General features: G+C 41.9%; 1 protein-coding gene across 1 annotated transcript in view; it reads right to left on the bottom strand.

Annotated features, from left to right (window-relative positions):
* Positions 1–1,305: 1,305 nt before the first annotated feature.
* The window catches only part of LOC126161963 (uncharacterized), a 44,569-nt gene continuing 23,245 nt past the window's right edge, over positions 1,306–22,629 (bottom strand). Inside the window, exon 3 of the mRNA XM_049918150.1 lies at positions 1,306–2,070. Within this exon, the coding sequence (XP_049774107.1) occupies positions 1,373–2,070 (698 nt within the window). The 3' untranslated portion in view covers positions 1,306–1,372. The remainder of the gene's footprint in view (positions 2,071–22,629) is intronic.

The raw sequence follows: 22,629 nt of genomic DNA, 5'->3' as shown, positions 1-22,629 counted from the left end.
TTTACTGGCTTCTGTTCCTCTTTACCCTTTCTACTTCCTTCACACACTTTTTAGTAGCCATTAACATATATTGAACTCTGTCTGCCACCATTTTATTTTCCACCCACTGAATGGTGCAAAACTTCCACCAGGAAAGCAGAGGTACCCTTAATATTGGTGAAATTGGTTTAGTGGGAGGAAACATTTTTAAATGAATAAATAAATAAATAATAAATACAGATCAAGATTGCAGCCAGTAGCATTAAACTCGGTCTTAAGGCACCATGAATTTAAGAAGCTCGACATCCTTTAAGTCCAAAATCAAAGAATGCTCTTGAGTTTTAAGTCTGCTTCACAGGTTTCTTAGGAATGTGTTATTAACATTAGGGCCATCCATGGATTCTTTATTACATGTGCAAAAAAGATTGTTTGTTTGCAATTTTGGGAAATATATGTTGCTACAAGACTCAAAACGGGTCAGATATAGGGATCTTAAAATTTAGTTACCTTAATTAGATCAAAATGGCTTGTAATAGCTGGAGCACATGCAGGTTCTGTTTATGTAGTTCATATTACTAAACTTATGCTTAAATGGGCGGCCATAAGTGAAAATTCTTAAGCAGCCAGTTTGCAGTCTTAGATCTAAAGAAAGCATACTACATTTCCATGAAAAATGTCCTGAACTAGAAGCTGTAACATCTGCAGTTGCCAGCTATTTCACAGATCCACACAGAATTATTGTGTATAAGAAGTCTGTTTAAAAAATTCTGGAATTCTGTCAGCAAAATTTTTCTACACTTACCTTTTACAGACTGTGCATGGTCTCCTTCAAGTTCCAAATTACCGATAATTGACTGTAATTGTTACTGAGTGCCTCACTGGTATAAACTGCCCTGTTGTGAGTGCAGTGTTGTCAGTACTGTGGTTCTTATAGACGCCAATAAATTATTTAAATTATGAGTACTGCAACAATATGAGTGACAGCAAAAATAAGTGGGGCCTGAGTAAGCAATTATTTCTATGTTATCAAATATCTAATTAAAAGAAAAAAGTGTAATTCCAGAACATTTTATTGCATTACCCAATCGGATCCAGGACCAGCACGCTTTTTTGAAGGGGATGTTGTAAGAGATCTACACCACAAAGAAAATGGTTCTCATACTGTAATAAATCTCTATAGGAAAACAGGAGAACGATTATTCAGAGAGCAAATTGCTTACATAATTATATTTTGCTACAATTCCACATTTTCATTTCAATAACAGGTAAATGTACCTGTACAAAGAAGAAACTTTACCACATGAGTAAGAACAAATCTTTAAAGTAGTGTCACAGAAAATATATGAGGATGATCTGTTCTTGCTTTAAGGAATCTGGCATAAACCACAAAACATCACTCTAATTGTTTGAATTTTTGCATGGGCTGATTTACTAGTTTCTCAAGTATTTCTCGATTCTTGGCAATGGAAGGTAAGGCTGGCAATGGCACATCTTTGGGAAGCTTTTTCACCACGTAGGTTGTCTGACCAATCTTAACTTTTCCTGCTCGTTGGTTCACCTTCTGACTCTGAACAATAGTCTGTTGTGACTGTTGTTCTGTAATTGAATGAGCATGTGTGTAGTCTGAATATACTTCACACTTCATATGCTCTTTATTTTCTTGAGCAACACTTGGAGTGGTGTTGCCCTCGTAAAAGAGTTCACAATTAATTATTTCATTTTGCAACTGCTGTGAGGTGCTACTTGGATCATTTGGTGAAGATTCTACATGTTCAGTAATGTAGTGCACAGCATTCATCAGTTCCTCATTGATGGAAACATCTTCGATGAATTGGGAAGCTTGTGATTCAGACTGACATTCTTGCTGTTGTAAAGATTCATTTTGTGTCATAATGTGTTCTCCAGAAGATGTGCTAGGAATCAATGGGATTTCAGTTGGTTTCTGGGATGTTGACTCGTTGCGTTGCTCATCGGATAAATTAGCAAAGGCCAATTTTCTTGACTCACCGAATACAGAAAGTACATTTTTGCGTAACTCTTGGGCATATAAAACATTGTCAATAGCTCTTACCACATTTGCTTCACAAAGATCTGAAACCAAAGGGAAACATTCCATCAAAATCGGTGAAAGACATTATGTCAAACAAATATGTCAACTTAAGTCATATGTATACCGGCTAAAATAACTTTAAAATAAATCAGGGTTCCAATCCCACCTTTTTAGAAACCAAAATAATCTTTAAGAGGGTACATATATTCTATTTCAATACACTTAATAGTTACCGTGGCAGTATTTTAGTTATTACTACGTAAAGCTTTATTGAAGCACTAGTTACTTAATGTTTGGCATTAAAAATATAGTTGCTGATGATAAATGAAATTTTTCTATAAGTATAAACTACACCACTTGCTGTATGCTTAGATGCTAGCTACAGGAAACTGACGTGCATACAGCCGGGAGCGGTTCTAGGTGCTACAGTCTGGAACCGCACAACTGCTACAGTTGCAGGTTCGAATCCTGCTTGGGCATGGATGTGTGTGATGTCCTTAGGTTACTTAAGTTTAACAAATTTCAAATGTATACTGCCTGACAAAAAGAGTCAAGAACCCAGAAGACTTGATCAGAAGTCAATGCAAATTCATACATACATGCACCATTGGTGGATGTGTATATGATTAAGAGTTGCAATTTTCTGTGACAAGTAGAATGGGCACTGAAATACATTACTGTTGTTGGCAGACTTGGTAGGGTATATAAAGGTTGTCGACAGTGTCAAATGTTGCATGATTACAGTTAAGGACATGGAGATGACACATATGCATGTGAGACAGTTAATTTCAGCACATGGCAGGGTTTGAAAGGGCACTCGCTGTGGGTCTCCATTTGACCTGTTGATTAAATCATGGAATATCCAGATTTGTGTGGCTTTTGGATGTGACAGTGGCCCAATGTTGGACTACATGGGAACAAGAAGGCAGGCATACTTTTTGTCAAGGTTCTGGTCGACCATGTCTGACTGCCAAGAAAGGAGGACACCGTACGCCTTCACATTTGCATCTGCCATCCAAGAACAAGTAATCGCCTCCCTGCAACATTCTGTGTCATTCCACAACACTAGTGGAGTCTAGCAGTAGCTGGACTAGGGAATTACTGACCCATGATTAGGTTACCACTTGCACCACAATAAAAACGACTGTGTCTGGAGTGATGCTGATACTGGGAAGCATGATCTGCTGATGAGTGGTGTTATATTGTGTTCTGCCATTAACCCCTGTGTCTGAAAAATGCTGATAGTGGGAAGCTTTATCTGCTGACCAATGGAATCACATTGTGTTCCGCATTTACTCCTTTGTCTGTACGATGCTAAGACTGGGAAGCATGGTCCACCGATGAATGGTGTCACATTTTATTCTACATTACCCCGGACAACCATGCTGGTGGCCTGGTGACGTCCCGTTCTTTCAATGTTTTTGAGAGGCACAGTGATGTTACTCCTGGTGTCATGGTGTGGGAAGCCTTTTTGGCTGCTGTGGACCAGGTGACAGCAGCAAATAATTGGTAAAGTATGTATCATTTTACAATAAATGAAGCATATAAATTTTCACTACAGTTCAGACTTCCATATTTGGAAACATACAGTAATACGAGGGTGGTTTGAAAAGTTCTTGAAATCACCACGAGAGGTGAGCGCTAATGCAACGAGTTGTTCACGTGATATTCATTGGACTGTTGCCTGTAAACACACACCACATCAGTGCTCTTGGAAGAGAGCTGTGGCGGTGACGTAGCTCTGTTGTCCCTGCGTAGTAATTTGTGGAGAGGGAAAAAAATTGAGATTCGAGCAGTGATTAAATACTTAGTAAAGAAAGGTATGAACGAAAAGGACATTAATGCCAATTTCCAGAATACACTGGGGGACTGCTCCTTCATATTCAACTGTTACCAAGAGGACAAATTAATTTAAATTTTGTCAGGAGTGCTTAGATGATTGTCCACGCAGTGGTCAGCCAACAAGTGTCACTACTCCAGAAATCATTGAAAAAATGCACAAAATGGTCATGGAGGATTGCCAATTGAAAGAGCGTGAAATCCCTCACACTTCCCAGATGACCTCTGAAAGGGTATATCACATTTTAACTGAAGAATTAGAAATGAAAAAAGTATCTGCAAGATGGGTGCCACGGCTCTTGACACACGCCCACACACACATGCTGTCGCCATAGCAAAATTACATTAACTAAGGTATGAATTGTTGCCACACCTGCCTTATTCACCTGATATGGCTCCGTCAGACTTCCATCTCTTCCCAAAACAGAAAATATTTCTTGGTGGACAAAGATTCACTTCAAAAGAAGAATTGATAGCCGGAGTTGACAACTAATTTGCAGGCTGGAGGAAACTCATTTTCATAATGGGATCAAGGCACTGGAACATCGGTGGACCAAGTGCATTAATCTACAAGGAGACTACACTGAAAAGTAAAAAAAAAAAATAAGTGATGTAAGTACTTTTTTTTTCCTATTCTGTTCCAAGAACTTTTCTAACCACCCTCGTATGAATGCACATTAGGCATACATCAAGCTTTACTGTAACCTTTGAATATGTATTTTAACTTTGTTTAATCCTACTGTTCCTTTTTGCAATATCATTACATTGGTTACTTCTAAATTAAATATACTGTGCAGTATTTTACATAATATTGCAGTTCACTTATATTTTATTTAATCACTACATATACAGTGTGTTTCAAAAAGGATTTAAAACTTTGAAAATTCATACAAATTAATTCATGGCACCTACCGAATTGACTGTACTGTCAATTTGTAGCGAAATACATCACGTTTTGTCTTGTGTAGTTCGCTAGTGCCAAATCGTACTGTAAGGAGCACTAGTGGCAGTTACGTTAAAGATGGCTGCCTCTATTGGACCTGAGCATGTGTTTTGGTTTGGAAAGCCGACGTCAGTGACAACAGTTCAGCATAATTTCTGTACCAGGCATGCTAAAGATCCTCCTAGTAGGCATACAGTTTGTGAGTGGCATAAATGTTTTGTAGAAACAGGGTGCTCGGTAAGACATGGGAAATCATCAGGTTGTCCAAGCACATCTGATGACGACGTTGAGCGAGTGAGACAACATTTTGTCAACAGCCCTACGAAATCGACCCAGCATCATCTCGTGAACTGCAAATCCCACATACGACTGTCTGGTGTTTGTAGAGAAACTGTCTGTATTTGAAACCGTACAGATTGAGGGTTGTACAAGCAATAAAAGGCACTGATAAAATTGCTCACAAGAACTTCTATGTGGATATGTTAAATCAATTATATGAGGATGAACATTTCTTTGACAAAATCATCTTTTCTGATGAATCGACTTTTCACTTCAGTGGCAAGGTTAATATACATAACTGTAGGATTTGGGGCAGTGAAAATCCACATCAAACATTCCAACATCAAACATTCCAACATATTCATGATAGCCCTAAACTGAAAATTTTTTGTGCACTGAGCAAGAACAAAGCGTATGACCCTGTTTTTTGTGAGAGAACCAAGAGCCATCGACAGGATAGTATAAATGGATGTGTTACAACAATTTTTGATACCACAGATCCATGAGGAGGACCAAGAACGAAATCTTTACTTCATGCAGGATGTTGCCCACCCCACTACCTGGCTGACATCTGAGATTTTCTCAGTGACTGCTTTCCAGGTCAATGGATTGGCCATGATGCACCAATTGCATGGCTCCCACGTCCCTAAGACCTGACACCACTCGATTTTTTAAAATGGGGATTCATCAAGGATATTGTGTTTGTACCCCGAGTGCAGCTTCTCTACCTGAACTTAGAGCAAGAATTTACACCGCCATTGAGCAAGTTACACCTGCAATGCTACAGCAAGTTTGGGAAGAAATTGACTTCTGATGGGATGTGTGCAGGATAACCAACAGAAGCCACATACAATATCTTTAGTTTAACATTTTAAGCTCTATATCTTCTGTCAATAAATTTATATGAATTTTTAATGTCGTAAAGTCCTTTTTAAACATCCTGTTTGTACATTATATTCCTAATTTTAACTTCCGATAACTAATTTAGAAAAAAGTTCTATACTTCAGGCTGGAAATCACTCAATTAGTCCAAATTAGTGAGGTTCCATTGTATTATTTGTAAATCAAGTGTAATCTATTATGCAACAAAAACATAGTTACATTTTTCTGTCAACTCATTAACATTATAACAGAACTTCAATCAAAGCTCTTTCACACATTTAATTTCACAATTACATACAAGCCACCATTTCATCCGACCAGAAAATCACAAATAATTAATAAAGGGTTCTATATTTATTAGTGCAGTCACACTGGTCATAGTCCCTACAAAATCTTCTTCTTACGACTTCAGCTGTCAGATTGGTTGGAGCGGCTCACAATGCACTTCCATCTTTGGGCTTCTTCTTGTCCGTGTACTGTGCCTTCGATGATACTTTTAATGACACCATCATGTCTCATCAGGTGGACACACCACATGTCCCTTATGCATTGGATAAGCTTCCAAAGACATGGCTTCTCTTCCTCTACTCTCAGGAAGCACCTCCTCATTTCATACCTTGTCTATCCACACTATCTTTAGCGTTCTGCAGTAGCATCACATGCCAGACATGTTTGTCTATGCAGCTGGATGTGGTAAGTTTTGCTTCTGTTGTTAAAAACGACTTTTGTCAGGTAGATTTGGCTTGCAATATCCTTCTTTTTACTCCCTAGGTAAAGAAAGCGTTCAACTGTCTACAGTCACTCACTGTTAATTGAGCACTAAGCAAAGGTGTTTTGCCTACTCACCACTATGATTTTTGTTTCAGCTTTACTAATTTTCATGTTAAGATGAGCTAAGGGCGATTTCCATCTGGCCAGCATCACTTCTAAATGTTCTGCATCTTCACATTACATTGCAATATCATCAGCAACTCTAAACATGTCTATTTTCTTATAATGGACTTTTAATTACTCCTGTAGCTCCTACTTTCTTTCTGACTTCATCTGTTACCCACTGAATGTATCTGTTGAACAAGCCTGAAGGTATTAAATACCTCTGCCACACACCCTGCTTAACATTAGCTTCTCCTTGATGTTCTCCACATCTTATCACAGCCACCTCTTCACTATACAGTCTCTGCAATACTCTTCTCTCCTCATACTTAATACCACTTTCAGCATATTCAAAAAGCTGTCACCAGTCTACCCTATCAAAAGGTTTTTTTTACATCTTGAGCTTCTTTAGTCTTTTCTCAAGAATTTATCAGAAACTGAGTATTGCTTCTCTTGTGCACACATCTCTTCTAGAGCACAATTGGTTCTTTGTAATCAATGAATCTATCCTGACTTCGATCCTCCTAAAATGGTAGTGGTCTTCAAGGTCTTGGGAGCAAACTATGGGTCTTATAGTGTTCAAACCTGTTTTCAGATGCTTTCTTTGGTATTGGCAACTTTAAAAGCTGTTGGTAACTTTTGGGTTTGTATGAAATAGAACAGTTCATCACATAGATGTTTTTCAGTAGCCCTACAAAAATAAATGGAGATGCAATATCAGGCTGTCATTCATCATCAGAAGTGGTATGGAGGTGCATGGGGCCAGCACAACACACTCCCGGCCATTGTCAATGTTCCAACCTTGGAGCCTTACCTTCTATCAGCCACTACCTCTCAATGAGGTAGCTTCTCAATTGGCATCACATGGCTGAGTGCACCAGGGTCCAGCTCTCTCAACAAGGAAAAATTCCTGCCAGTACTGGGAGTCAAATAGGGCCCCTCCATTAAAATCTGTCACGTTAACCACTCTGCTATGAATATATTTTGTCTTTTAGCAACTGGAAATGCATCTGAGTAATTAACAATTCATTATAAATGACAACCACAATCAAACATACAAGCAACTAGACAGAGAATGAAAATGAGGTTATATTACCATTCACCTTTATAAAGAAGAAGTGAATAGTGTGTTGTGAATAGTGTAACTGGTGATACCAGAATCAATATTTAGAAAGGATAAAAATAAATAAATCAACTAATAACAAAATGTTATGAATATATAAAATGACAAATAGGGAAGGGTGCGATTGTATGAGATCTATGACATTAATAGAAGCAACAAACTTGAGGGGTGGAACGAAATACAGGGAGATGAATTGATTGAGGCCAAAGCAAACAATGAGATTATATCCGTTGTGTGGGCTCTAATTGTCAAAGTATCACAACCGCAAATAAATATTTTTAGTTCCTCCCTGAGGTACAGCACCATAGCTTGTTTATATAATTTATTGAAATTAAAAACTTTGCTTCTTACACTATCTGACTGGTGCAACAACTGCTTTATTTCTGATAAACCATTTTGGTTTGAATATTTTCAAGCAGTACAAATCTGTTCATCAAAACAAATTTGGTTCACTCAAACAATTAAGTTCAGTTACTTTTGTTCAACGTATACTTGCTAATCTTGGAAACAAATGTATCAGCCTCCTGACATATCTTTCATATTTCCACTCAATAATGTTGTAAGCAGTAATTTTCTTGGGTAACTCATCACTTAGAAAGTATTGATTGCACAAAAGAATCAGTAAGAATAATATGTGGTGTTCATCCACAGATTTCATGTAGGTACCTCTTCAAGGAGCTACACATTTTAGCTGTACCATCACAAGACATATTGTTACCAAGGAAATTCATCATAAATAATCCTTCACAATTCGAGAAGAATTCAGATGGCGTATGTGGTGAAACAGGCTCTGAGGTCATGACTGTCATGTTGTACAGCATGCTCCACAACAGGATATTGTGTGTTGTCTGTATACACCCACTGCCTATGCCCATTCATCCTGACTGATAATTTGATGGCAGTCATGCCAATGTAAAAGGCTGAACAGTGTTTACATAACAGCTGGTATACGACTGATTTCACAGGTGGCTCTCTCTTTGATAGTATTTGTTTTGCCAGTTACAGGGCTGCTATAGGTGGTGGTAGGAGAGTGCATAGGGCAAGTCTTGCAGTGGCGACGGTCACAGGGGTAGGAGCCATAAGGTAGGGAGATGGGTGCAAAAGGTGCATTGGGTCTGATGAGATTGCGAGGGTGATGAAAAAACTATTCTAGGTGTGGTGGGTAGAATTTCAGACAGAACTGATCTCATATAAGAGCATGATTTAGGGAAGTCATGCCCTGTCAAAGTAGCTGATTATGTTCCATACCAGTATAGTACTGAGTAACCAGTGGTGTACTTCAAAACTGTTTTTAGGAGGGGTCAGCAGTATCAGGAATGGATGTGATAGTGAAGCTCTATACCAGCTGTCTGACACCTCTTTATATGGTGTCTGCCATCAAGATCCCATCACTGTGATTCAAACTGACCTACAGTCCCTCCTTATTACCTCATGCCCCTCACAAGGACTAACACCCCAATCCATAGAACTTCTCATCCCACCCAAACCACCCACACCCACCTTTTCCCTTCTTCCTAAGATTCACAAAAACCAATCACCCTGGCCATCCTATAGTTGCTGTCTTCAAAGCACCCACCAAACGTGTATCAGCTTTAGCTGATCAGCAACTGCAGATCATAGTACAAAGACTCCCCTCCTGTATCAAGGAAGTTGCTGGACTGCAGAGACAAGTCGAGGATATAGAATCAGTGCGTAGTGGGAATGTCCGTGTTACTGATAAGTCACATATATGTACAGTATTTAATAATCACTTTCTGAATATAGCAGGTGAACTAAATAGAAACCTAGTCCCAACAGGGAATCATATAGCGCTCTTAGAAAAAAGTGTTCGGAGACTGTTACCTGAAATGCTCCTCCATGATACTGACAAGAGGGAGATTGAGTTAATAATTAAATCACTAAAGACCAAGAACTCTCATGGATATGACGGGGTATGTAGCAGAATACTAAAGTATTTTTCTATGTATGTTAGCCCAGTTCTCAGCCATATCTGTAACTTTTCCTTTAGGAGTGGTCGGTTTCCTGACAGATTAAAGTACTCGGTAGTGAAACCACTTTATAAAAAGGGAGACATTGATAATGCTGACAATTTTAGACCTATTTCTATGCCATCGGTGTTTGCTAAAGTTATCGAGAAGGTTGTATATACAAGGTTACTAGAGCATTTAAATTCACATAATTTGCTGTCAAATGTTCAGTTTGGTTTTAGAAATGGTTTAACAACTGAAAATGCTATATTCTCTTTTCTCTGTGAGGTTTTGGACGGATTAAATAAAAGGTTGCGAACGCTAGGTGTTTTCTTTGATTTAACGAAGGCTTTTGACTGTGTTGACCACAAAATATTACTGCAGAAGTTGGACCATTATGGAGTAAGGAGAGTAGCTTACAATTGGTTCGCCTCTTACTTTAAGAACAGAAAGCAGAGGGTAATTCTCCGCAATATTGAGAGTGGTAGTGATGTTCAGTCCCAATGGGGCACTGTTAAGTGGGGCATTCCCCAAGGGTTGGTGCTGGGGCCACTGCTGTTTCTTATTTATATAAATGATATGCCTTCTAGTATCACAGGTAATTCAAAAATATTTCTGTTTACTGAAGACACCAGCTTGATAGTGAAGGATCTTGTGTGTAATATTGAAACAGTAACAAATAATGTAGTTCATAAAATAAGTTCGTGGCTTGTGGAAAATAATTTGATGCTAAATCACAGTAAGACTCAGTTTTTACAGTTTCTAACTCACAATTCAACAAGAACCGATATTTTGATCAGACAGAATAGGCATATTATAAGCGAGATGAAACAGTTCATCTTCAATAAAATTCTTCAGGGTATCAGACCGCATCGTCATAAGTTAAAATGCGCCAACGTTTCGGCCAGCATTGCAGCTAGCCTTCATCAGGGCCTTACGTTAAACTGCTGAATGAAACACACTTGGTTCCTTAAATAGCTTCACGAGAAAACCGTGTCGTTACTTGATTGGCTGTAAAAGGAGGAGGGGGAGGGGTGAAAGGTATGGTTTATTGGTGTTTCCTTTATTATCTGTCATTGGCTGAAATAGCTGTTTTCTATTGGTCTTTATATTAATCCACCCCATTGGAGGAGACGGACGAATAGCGAACAGGTGATGGCTGTGACGTCACACTGTTTACATGCTGTCCAGAAGCCGGCTGCGGCGTGCCATTGCTTTGTGTGCTCGCGACCACTACTGCGGCTCTCCGCGTGTCTGCATGGGCAGCCACGGCTCTGCCGCCGCTCCGTAGCCCTGCTATTGCAGGCAGCCAAGACCTCGGAAGCTTGTACCCGTCCTCTCTATTCATGTTGGCGGGTCTTTTGGCTATTTCTATCGCCTCTCTAATCTTTCTTTTGAAAGTGAGAGGCTGTTTCGCCAGGACGCGGGCTTCTTGAAAAAATATTGGTTTCCCGCACTCGTCTCGGTGTTCCGCCACTGCTGACTTAGTGTGTTGTTTCAGGCGGATATATCTTTCATGTTCCGAGAGCCTTGTGCTAATCGGACGTCCCGTCTCACCTATGTAGACTAATCCACACGCACAACCAATTTCATACATGCCAGCTGTGTGTAGTTTGTCAACTGCATCCTTGGTAGAACCGAGCATGTCTGATATTTTGTTTCTGCTTTGGAAAATTGGTTTGATGTCGGCTTTTCGTAGAATTTTGCCAATACGTTCGGTGACCCCTTGTACATATGGTAACACAGCAATGCTCTGTGCCTCCTTCTCCTCTTCCCTATTAGTCTTCTCCCTTGTCGACATGGTGCTGTCTATCGTCTGCTTCCCATAGCCATTAGTTCCGAAGATGGACCTGAGGCGTTCAATTTCTGTCTTCAGATGTTCTTCGTCGCTTATCCTGTACGCTCTCTTCGTTAGCGTGTGCAGGGCGGACTTCTTCTGCATGGGGTGATGGTGGGAGGAGGCGTGAAGGTACCTGTCCATACTGGTTGGTTTCCTGTACACTTTGTGGCCAAGTTTACCATCAGGTTTTCGATAAACTTCCACGTCGAGAAAAGGCAGCACCCTATTCTTCTCTGTTTCCATTGTAAACTGAATATTCCTATGCTGTTGGTTAAGGCGCTTGTGGAAGTTCTGTAACTCCTCTTCTCCGTGGGGCCAAATGACGAAAGTGTCATCGACATAGCGAAGCCAACAATTTGGACGTAATGGTGCGGACTGGAGGGCTGTTTCCTCAAATGCCTCCATGAAGATTTCTGCTGCGATAGGCGATAGGGGTGAGCCCATAGCTACACAGTTCATGTTCCTAGGCGTTCGGATAGATAGTAAGCTGTTGTGGAAAGCCCATATCCAGGATCTTGTTCAGAACCTAAATGCTGCTTTATTTACCATTAGAACAGTATCTGAAATAAGTGACACTTCAACACGAAAAGTAGTCTACTTCGCTTATTTTCATACGCTTATGTCGTATGGTATTATTTTTTGGCGTAATTCTTCTGATTCAAAAAGGGTATTTTTTGCTCAAAAACGGGCTGTTCGAGCTATATGTGGTGTAAGTTCGAGAACGTCTTGTCGACCCCTATTCAAAAATCTGGGAATTCTGACATTGCCCTCACAGTATATATTTTCTTTAATGTCATTTGTTGTTAGCAATATTAGCCTATTCCCAAGAGTTAGCAGCTTTCACTCAGTTAATACAAGGCAGAAATCAAATCTGCATGTAGAATGCACTTCCTTGACTCTTGTGCAGAAAGGAGTGCAGTATTCTGCTGCATCCATTTTCAATAAGCCACCACAAGAACTCAAAAATCTTAGCAGTAGCCCAAACTCTTTTAAGTCTAAACTGAAGAGTTTCCTCATGGCTCACTCCTTCTATTCTGTCGAGGAGCTCCTGGAAGAGCTAAAAAATTAAGCAAATTCCAGTGTTAGATTGTTGATTTTCTTCATTTAAACTTACAACTTGCCACCTGAATATGTTTTTTTATATTTCATTTTATCTGTTTCTAATATCGTATTATAATTTCATGTATTGACTCGTTCCATGACCATGGACACTTCTCCTTAATTTGGTCCCACAGAACAATAAATAAATAAATAAATAAAAACCATTTCCTATATCATCTGATATTTGTGCCCATCTCACTCCCATGACACACTTTACTTGTCACCATTGATGCCACCTCCCTGTATACTAACATCCCCCACGTACATGGTCTGCTGCTACTGAACTTTCCTCAGTCAACAACCACCTGATTCCAAACTATGACATCCTTGCTACTCACCTTAATCACCTCTGAGGGGCTGACATACAAACAGATCAGGGGTATGACCATGGGAACCAGGATGGCTCCTTCCTATGCCAACCTTTTCACGGGTTGCTTGGAGGGGGCTTTCTTGGTATCCACGAGTCTTCAGCCCCTGGTTTGGTTCAGATACATTGATGACTTCTTTACAATATGGACTCACATTTTGACAGTTGACATCCTTTCCATGTCAAATATTCCCTCTCCTACAGCCTTGGCATTTGAGGCGAACATATTTGTTCAGATGAAGACTCTTTACAGCAATACACCACCATTTTCATCTTGGCCTTCACTGCACATAATTACCCCATCACCCTAGTTCAAAAGCAGATTTCCTAGGCCATCACATCCAATCCTGGTACTCCTGATCCCTCCTAAAAACAACTTCGGAGCACACCACTGGTAACTCAGTATTATACTGGCCTCGAATGTATTAATCAGCTACTTCGACAGGACCATGGCTTCCTAAAATCATGCCCTGAAATGAGACCCATTCTGTCTGAAATTCTACACCTAAAATAGTTATTCATCGCCTTCCCAATCTCTGGAATATTCTTGTCAAACCCTATGCTCCCTCTGCACCCACATCCTTATCCTATGGCTCCTACCACAGTGACTGTCCTCACTGCAAGAATTGCCCTATGCACTATCCTACTGCCAACTATAGCAGCCCTGTAACTGGAAAAACAAACTATCAAATCGAGAGCCACCTGTGAAATGATACGTCATGTACCAGCTGTATGTAAACACTGTTTGGCCTTTTACATTGGCACTACCACCGATTTATCACTTAGGATGAATGGGCATAGGCAGAGGGTGTATATACGCAACACGCAATATCGCACTGCACAGCACGCTCTACACCATGACAACTGTCATCTCGGTACCTGTTTCACCACATGCGCAATCTGGATTCTTTCCCCAGACACCAGTTTCTCAGAACTCCGCAGGTGGGAACTAGCACTACAACATGTCCTTGGTTCTTGCCATCCACCTGGCCTCATTTACATTAATTTCTTCCTTCTCAGCATTTCTTCACAGTAACTATTCTTTTCTTAGCTTAGTTTATTTTTCTATATATTTCATTGTCTTACCTGTCTATTTTTCACCATCTCCCTCCCACCTCTGTTATGTACAATGTACTTAGCTTTTCACTCTTATTAACTCATACATGGTGTTTAAGCAGTAATCTGTCTTATACCTAAAGCTCTCAGGTTTTCAAATTTCATCCAACGCAGTCACCAACAGTCTTTCCTTTTCATCCCTTGCAGTAAGCCTCCCTTGATCTGTGGTTTTGGGTGACCTTCCCAAAATCCACCCCCTTTTCTGGACCTCTCCAGTCCTTTTCTTTCACCCCTCTTCCTTCCCCCTCAACTCTTCTGCCTCGAGATCCACTGGCTCCGAAAGCTCGTCTAATCATAATCTAACCTTCTTTCATGTGTACGTTCTGCTGCCACTTGGTGAGTAGATTTTTTTTATTTATCTATTCAATTAAATTACTTTGTAAAAAAATCTGCGTACTGAGTATTATGCATGTCCTCGAACTGTTGTATATTGTTTCCAATTCAACACGTAGGCATACTGGACTTGTATTCAAGGAGAGAGAAGTTCAAATTCTCACCCAATCATTGCGATTTAGTTTTTCCTTGTATTACTGGACAAAAATGATAGGATGGTTCCTTTGAAAGGAGCACAAACAATTTCTTTCTCCCATCTTTGTTCAATTTGAATACATGACCCAGCTTTGAGACCTCTCTTTTGTCAGGTCCTTAAACCCTGATCTTCCTTTTGCAAGTGTTTCTAGAGTTAGACTCCTACACCCAAATGTTCATATCATTTACGAATGTACATCAACCTCTAATATGAGTCATTTGTCCTGCTACATCTCTCTCTCTGTCTCTCTCTCTCTCTTACACACACACACACACACACACACACACACACACACACACACACACACACACACACTTCCATTACAGTCCCAATTAGGTTATGACTCCCACTGTCTGATCATTTGATTGATTTCATTTTCTTTCCCGATAATCCTTAGATGAGTGTCTCTCTTAAAAAGCCCTCAGTTTTGCATTATGAATTCACTTTTCACTGATATCAGTCAAATCCTGGTAATGCACACTGATTGTAAGGTCTGTTTTTATATGTTAGGGTTGGGAAGCAACCTATTTAGTTCACTTAAGCATTCTGGGCCTTTTCAATTTTTCATTTTATTTCTCTACCTCTTCAAGCAGTCATGGTCTTCAACTGCCATAAATATAAAAACTCGTAAACAAGTCCAGTGACTTTAATATTAATTAGTACTACTTTATTTTTGTATGTCTGTGGTTAATAACTGTAGTCTTTCGGAACTACTTTCAAAGTTTTTCTGATGAATTCTTTCATTTGTGGGAGTGACAAGTCAATAGTGGACAGGACACTGAAACATTCTCTTTGCGAGTGAGGTTCTTTGGAGGAAACAACCAGTGTTCGTTTCCCGCGTGAACGTATGTATGTATTGTGTTTGTGTGGTACAATAAAAGTGGTTATTCACAGTATAAAACCCATGTAATCGTTTTCCTTTATGTAGTGGAGTTACCCCTACATAAGTGGTGACCCCATAACTAAGCGGTGTGACTGTAGACAAGTTTTTTTTAGACATTTTCCGTGACATCTCGTATCGACATGTCATCTGCACAGAACCCCTTCCGCGACATCGACGGCGTCATCCAGAATATCAAGAAGAAGCTCGACACGATGCACCAAACCCCTCAGTTCACAATGCCACAGATTTCTACATCTCATACCGACTTCGTCCACGACATTACGTTTCCAACCGCGCTGCGTGTGCCAGCGGTTCCCGCACTGCTGCCACAGGATATTGCCTCGCATAACCAGCCCGCAGGACACACCAATATCAGACCAAATGTGCTAGTGTTTTCATCACCCGCGTCGGTGCTGCTCCCACGAGTTTCACACTATCCATTCGCCGGTTATCGTGGCCCACCCGTGTCGCGGTTACAAATTTGGCCCACACCTTTCGTTCCCGAACGTCCGAAAATTTGGTTTGCTATTATGGAGAACATTTTCGTGCAGCAACAAATAGTCGATGATTTTGAACAGTTCACGATAGTGATGTGCAACCTGGACCAACGTGCATCGTCAGTGGTATCGGATATAATTATGCAACCCTCACCACAAAAGCCTACGCCACCCTCAAAGACTGCGTTAATTTCGCATTGCACAAAACCTGTGGACCAGCGGAAAACACAGCTCCTGTACCACGAGAAACACGGTGATGGGTCACCTTCAGACTTTTACCGGCATTTATGTGCTATGGTGTTCTCAGACACATTACTTGTGCACATCTGGCGACAGCAGTTACCTCCGCAGGTGTGCCAACGCATCCGCCGCATCACGTAAACAACGGCACCGGTTATTGCTGGTTCCACCAGCATTTCGGCGCACAAGCGACGAAGTGTACGGCGCCGTGCTCGCACCCAAACGCATCCCACGGCCTGCTTTAGGCACAGCCGACCGTGACAACAAGCAACTGCGCCTAAACTCACAGACGCATGGGAGGAGAACACCCCCGTTTCAGCCAGAGCCTATGTTATGCGGATCGACTTATCCCACAGCTGTAAGGTAAGCAACTTCACAAAGACTTTTCGTTCCTGATCGATCTATAGGATGGATGTTTTTGGTTGACTCCGGCTCAGATGTCAGCACTCTGCCTGTAAATTTCTTCCCTTCAAACGTGCTGAAGAGACCACTTTGAAAGTAGTCAACGATTCAGTCATCCACACATATGGACAGAAAACACTGGCAGTGGACATTGAGCTACCAGAAAAATGCAACTGGACCTTCGTTATGGCTGATAGCGACCAACCTATACTAGGTGCTGATTTCCTGGTAAAACATGCATTGTCTGTGGATTTACACAAGTCACAACTCATAAATTCTGCCAATGGATGGGTTATCCCGGGAATACAAGCACGTCCGACCTCTCATGCCTGCCCAAGGGTAGATAACCTCAGTGCACCCACCTGGGAGGACACCATAGCGGCGAAGGAATCTGAACTGCAGATGACTCAAATGACATCAAAACATTTGACGGCACAACAACAGGCTCCTGCTGTTTCAACCGCAAAGGTGACACCCAAGCCACAACATGGAACAAGAAAGAACAGAGCGAAACATGAGATGGTGCACCACATCCGTACGACTCCAGGCCCACCAGTCTCCTCATGCGTTCGCAGGCTTGCACCTGATCGTTTGTGGGAAACCAAGACCATTTTCAACGAGATGCTACATGAAGGAACTATACAGCCATGCAACAGTCCGTGGTCCTCTCCTCTGCACCTTGCCCATAAAAAGAATAGGTCATGGCGCCTGTGTGGGGATTATCGAGCTTTGAATGCCTGAACTGTTCCAGACAGATACCCTGTGCCACATATACAGTATTTCACCCATTCACTGGCCGGGGCAACAATATTCAGTGTTTTAGATTGCCGTAAGGCTTATAATCAGATCCCAATGGCAGAGCAGGACATACCAAAGACTGCAGTGACAACCCCATTCGGGCTGTTTGAATTTTTGGTGATGCCATTCGGGCTGAAAAATGTGCCCAAACATGGCAACGGTTTCTAGACAGCATGCTAAGAGGGCTACCATATTGTTTCGCCTATTTAGACGATATTTTGGTGTTTTCGGGAAATGTTTCTGACCATCAGAAACACGTAAATGAGGTGCAAAGTAGGCTTAGTGCTCATGGAATAACACTTAACAAGGAGAAGTGCGTGTTTGGGGAACCCGTGGTGACCTTCCTGGGTTATAAAGTGTCAGCCCAGGGCATTCTCCCACTGCCTGAGAAGCTGGAGTTGTTGCGTACCCTACCACGGCCTCAAAACTACCACGATCTCCGACGATTCCTAGGAATGATAAATTTCTATCGTCGCCACCTCCCCGGAACAGCAGCAATCCAGACACCACTGAACAATGCCTTGGTCGGACACAACAAAATTGGCAAGCGCCCCCTCCCATGGACACCCAAGATGGACTCAGCTTTCAAGGCACTGCAAAACAGCCTTCACAACGCAGTGGGGCTTGCACACCCTGCACCAGGAGCTCAGCTAGCCCTAGTAGTCGACGCAAGACATGTTGCAATCGCTGCAGCACTGCACCAGAGAGTGAAGGGTCATTGGCAGCCACTACGTTTTTTCTCACAAAAACTACAGATGAGTCAAACTCGTTGGAGTGCATACGACAGGGAACTCCTCGGAATGTATGAAAGTGTCAGGCACCTCCACCCTTTCGTTGAGGGCAGGCAATTCACAATATACACCGACCATAAACCTCTCGTGGCAGCTTTCTACAAAATCAGCGATTCATGTTCCCCACACCAGGCCCGCCATATCGAGTTTATATGCCAGTTTTCGACAGACGTGCGTCACATCCATGGTGCCGACAACATTGTGGCAGACTATTTCTCGCGCATTAACGGGATAAGTCCCATGTTGGATTATTCTGAATTGGCAAGGGCACAGGCTCCAGATGCGCAGCTGCAGTCCTTGTTGGTGGACCCGTCCACTGGCCTACGTTTACAACTTGTGGACGTCCCCTGCAGCCCAGTTAAGGTATGGTGCGACACCTCCATAGTTAGAACATGCCCATACATCACCCCCCAGTTCCGACGAAAGGTATTTGACAGCATTCACAACCTGGCACACCCAGGAATCAATGCCTCAGTGAAGTTAGTGACAGACCGTTTTGTGTGGCCTTCAATCAAGAAAAATACACGGGAGTGGGCCCCCAGCTGCTATCAGTGTCAATGTAGAAAAGTGGGACGCCATGTTCATGATCCAGTAGGACAATTCCCAACCCCAACAGCATGTTTTGGGCATGTACACATTGACTTGATTGGACCCCTCCCCCCATCGGAAGGTTACAGGTACTTGTTTACGGCAGTGGATCGTTGCAGCACACGGTGGGCACAGGCTACACCAATCAGGGACATTTCTGCATAGACTACTGCACGGGCATTCTTGGAAACTTGGGTAGCTCATTTTGGGTGCCCATTTTTTATTACCACTGACCAAGGACGCCAATTCGAGTCGACACTGTTCCAACAACTGTCGAAACTCTGCGACTTCCAACGAAACCGGACAACTAGCTCCCACCCTGGTCAGCAATGATTTGGTGGAAAGGTGGCACCGGACTTTAAAGGCTGCCCTGATGTGCCACAAGAACTCATGGACTCAAGCGTTGCCATTGGTTTTGCTGGGGTTACGGACCACATTAAAAACAGACATCAGTTGTTCCTCGGCAGAGTTGGTATATGGAGAACCACTACGTGTTCCAGCAGAATTCCTTGCGCCAGTTCCTCTCCCAGATGAGACACAACTACCACACCTCTTGCAACAAATGAGGAAGCAGGCAGAGATGCTACGTGCAGCCCCGACCTCTCAGCATGGCACGCACCCAGTGTTCATACACAAGTCCCTCGATACTTGTTCCCACATCATGCTCCGCACAGACTTGGTATGTCATTCATTACAGCCACCGTACACTGGACCATACCAAGTGCTAGGACGGGGCACACATACAATGGATATCCTCCTCCAGGGAAAGTCGACCAAGGTTTCCATTGAGCGGGTAAAACCCACTTGGACAATGACAGCACCGACTGCAGTCTCACAGACAACTTCAGACACAACTCGCAACGAACCCACACCTTCCGCAGAGCCAGACAGCTGTGACCCACCGGAGCTCCACACCAGGGGACTTAATGCAGCAGCGGAATCATCAAGCAGCACCCACACCCGCACTCGGGCAGGCCGAGAGGTGAAGTTTAAGTACCCCACCATATCGGGTGCTCCGCACTTTGGGGGTGGGGGGTGAGGTGTGTGTGTGGAGGGGGCTGTATGGGAGTGACAAGTCGATAGTCGACAGGACACTGAAACATACTCTTTGCGAGTGAGGTTCTTTGGAAGAAACAACCAGTGTTCGTTTCCCGCGTGAACGTATACATGTATTGTGTTTGTGCGGTACAATAAAAGTGGTTATTCACAGTATAAAACCCACGCAAGCGTTTTCCTTTATGTAGTGAAGTTCCTCCTACACATTAATGAGGCAAATACTACAATATCATCTGAAAACTATAGTCACTTCAAATATGTATTTGTTCTTCATTTTCGCTGTTCAAAGATCTGAAAAATTCTTTTATGATTACTGACAATAGGTCTGGTAACAATACGGTATCCCTTATTAAGACTGCTGTTTCAATTCTGAATTCGTCACTATCCACATGAAGTTTAACAGGTGCTACAGCACTGATGCATATACTTGTATTTTTCAGTATAGTAATGTATGTTGGATCAATACCTTGTTCCTTAATTGTTGTTAGTATATTGTACATGGGCAGGGAAGGGGGATGAAGGTTGTGGCACCTGGCTTATCATGACAATGTACAGGAGGTCAAGCGGTCAGGGCTTGGAAGTGGGCACCCAGGGCTGCCGTTAAATGACAGAACAGGAAACTAGGTAAAATAAGCGAATATATTTCAGTGTATGGTACACAAGGGGTGTGCCAAGGGTTGGAAGTTACCAGGTTTAGGCCGGTGTAGGACGTTGAACATTTAAGTGGGCAACGGAAGGGTAGGCAATTCATGTTAACTGATGTCAGTCGCCAGTTGTGAAACACAGAGCCAGAGGCTCTGCCTCCCAAGAAAGATGGCTGTTCTGCTCGAGGTCTGGATCACAAGGGGGAGAAGAAAATGTGTTCTGCACTGTAGAACACTCCAGTGTCCACACAGGTGACCTGTATCTCACACATGCTATTGGCTAAAACCTATGGTGTGAATTTGCTAGCAATTTCAGCAGAGGGCTTAAGGCGTCTCTTGTCAGCAGCTTTAACTGGACAGAACTGCCTTGGTTCTCAAAGGTAGGCAACTTGTGTTACATACGCACAGCAGAAGTTGCTCTGGGAGAGAACTTGTAAAGATTTGACTGGGACTCTGAAATAAAATTTTTAAACCAATTCCCTCATATATTCCTTGACTGGCTGCCTCCTTGCACATTCCTCCCCCCCTCCAGAGGAGTAGTGACTCATATTCTTTACAAATGGGTGTCAGTCACTCCCCGAAAGACAGTTTGCCATAGTAGAGGCCTTAATACTGCAGCAGCACTAAACCTAGTGTCATAGAAAGCAGAGCCGAACTTAATCATCACTGATCTTTCAATGGTTTACAGGCATCCCCATAAATATATAGTTGTTTGTATTGTCTGACCACCTGGCTTGGGTTAGAATTGGATTAGGCACATTTGAAAAGAGTGATAACAAATGTAAAACCTTAGTACATCCTCCATGTATTAGCTATAGGTAATGGTTACATATAGTTTCACAGGCTACAACATATTACAAAAATTTCAATAAAATGTAGAATGCAGCTAGCAAGTTGAAGAGATGGTGTACCACAAATCACATGACAACATTTAACCACATTAACCCATGTTAAAATACTAAGTACAAAACCTTTTCTTATACCGATAAAATACTGGAATTATGGATTAAGTCAGAGGACAGCAAAGGCTACACATCGAAACCCGTGAATTTCTAATCTCAAAATGTTACCTTCTTACTTTAGAATAAATTATATCGCCTTGTAGAGCAACAGTCCTCCAAAAATGGCATATTGAAATACTTCAGATAGAGGAAGGGAAGGAATCCAGCGATTTTTTCATCTGTTCACAAAATACAAAAAGGTTCAGGGCTAGAAGGTGGTTCTGTGCGACAGCAACACACACACTGATTATAAGTAAACTTCCAATTTACAGAAGAGCACGTGGCTAGTCTGTTGGGGAAGGAGAGATATGCATGTGTGACATAGACAACTTTAATGGCGCTTCTCTCTAGTAGGGTGATGGAGGGGATATTATCTGTGGCGTAATGCACATCTTGCAGGAGGAGCAAGGATGGAGAGGTAGGCACAAGGAAGAATAAAAGATGAGAGGGATGAGGGGGAGGTGGCACTTTCAGCAATCAGCAAAGCACACATATGCTTGCTGAAGCAATCTTGAAGAAAACGGTTTTTGAAGCACAGCGGGTGGCATGTACCAGTAGTATAACACTAAGAATGCGCAAAAATGGATAAAGATAACAGATGGTCAAACACCAAGTACAGATTGACACCAAATTTGTACATGAAAAGATCTTAACTTTTGTATGACAAAAGTTAGTACAGTACTAGTTTTAAATTTAAAACAGAACTAGGGTGACATAGAGCATCTCTGGGTTAAATTTCAGCAAACACAAAATTCAGGAAACGCTGGCCATCCGTTTTAAGAATTTGCTGTCCACTTAAAAATTACAACAGAGTTGCCTCAACACAACTCCGAAATGTAAC

This window comes from Schistocerca cancellata, chromosome 1 (genome assembly GCF_023864275.1).
Source record: "Schistocerca cancellata isolate TAMUIC-IGC-003103 chromosome 1, iqSchCanc2.1, whole genome shotgun sequence".
Lineage (NCBI taxonomy): Eukaryota > Metazoa > Arthropoda > Insecta > Orthoptera > Acrididae > Schistocerca > Schistocerca cancellata.
The sequence above is the reverse complement of the archived record's forward strand: the minus strand, read 5'-3'. Positions and strand labels throughout refer to the sequence as shown.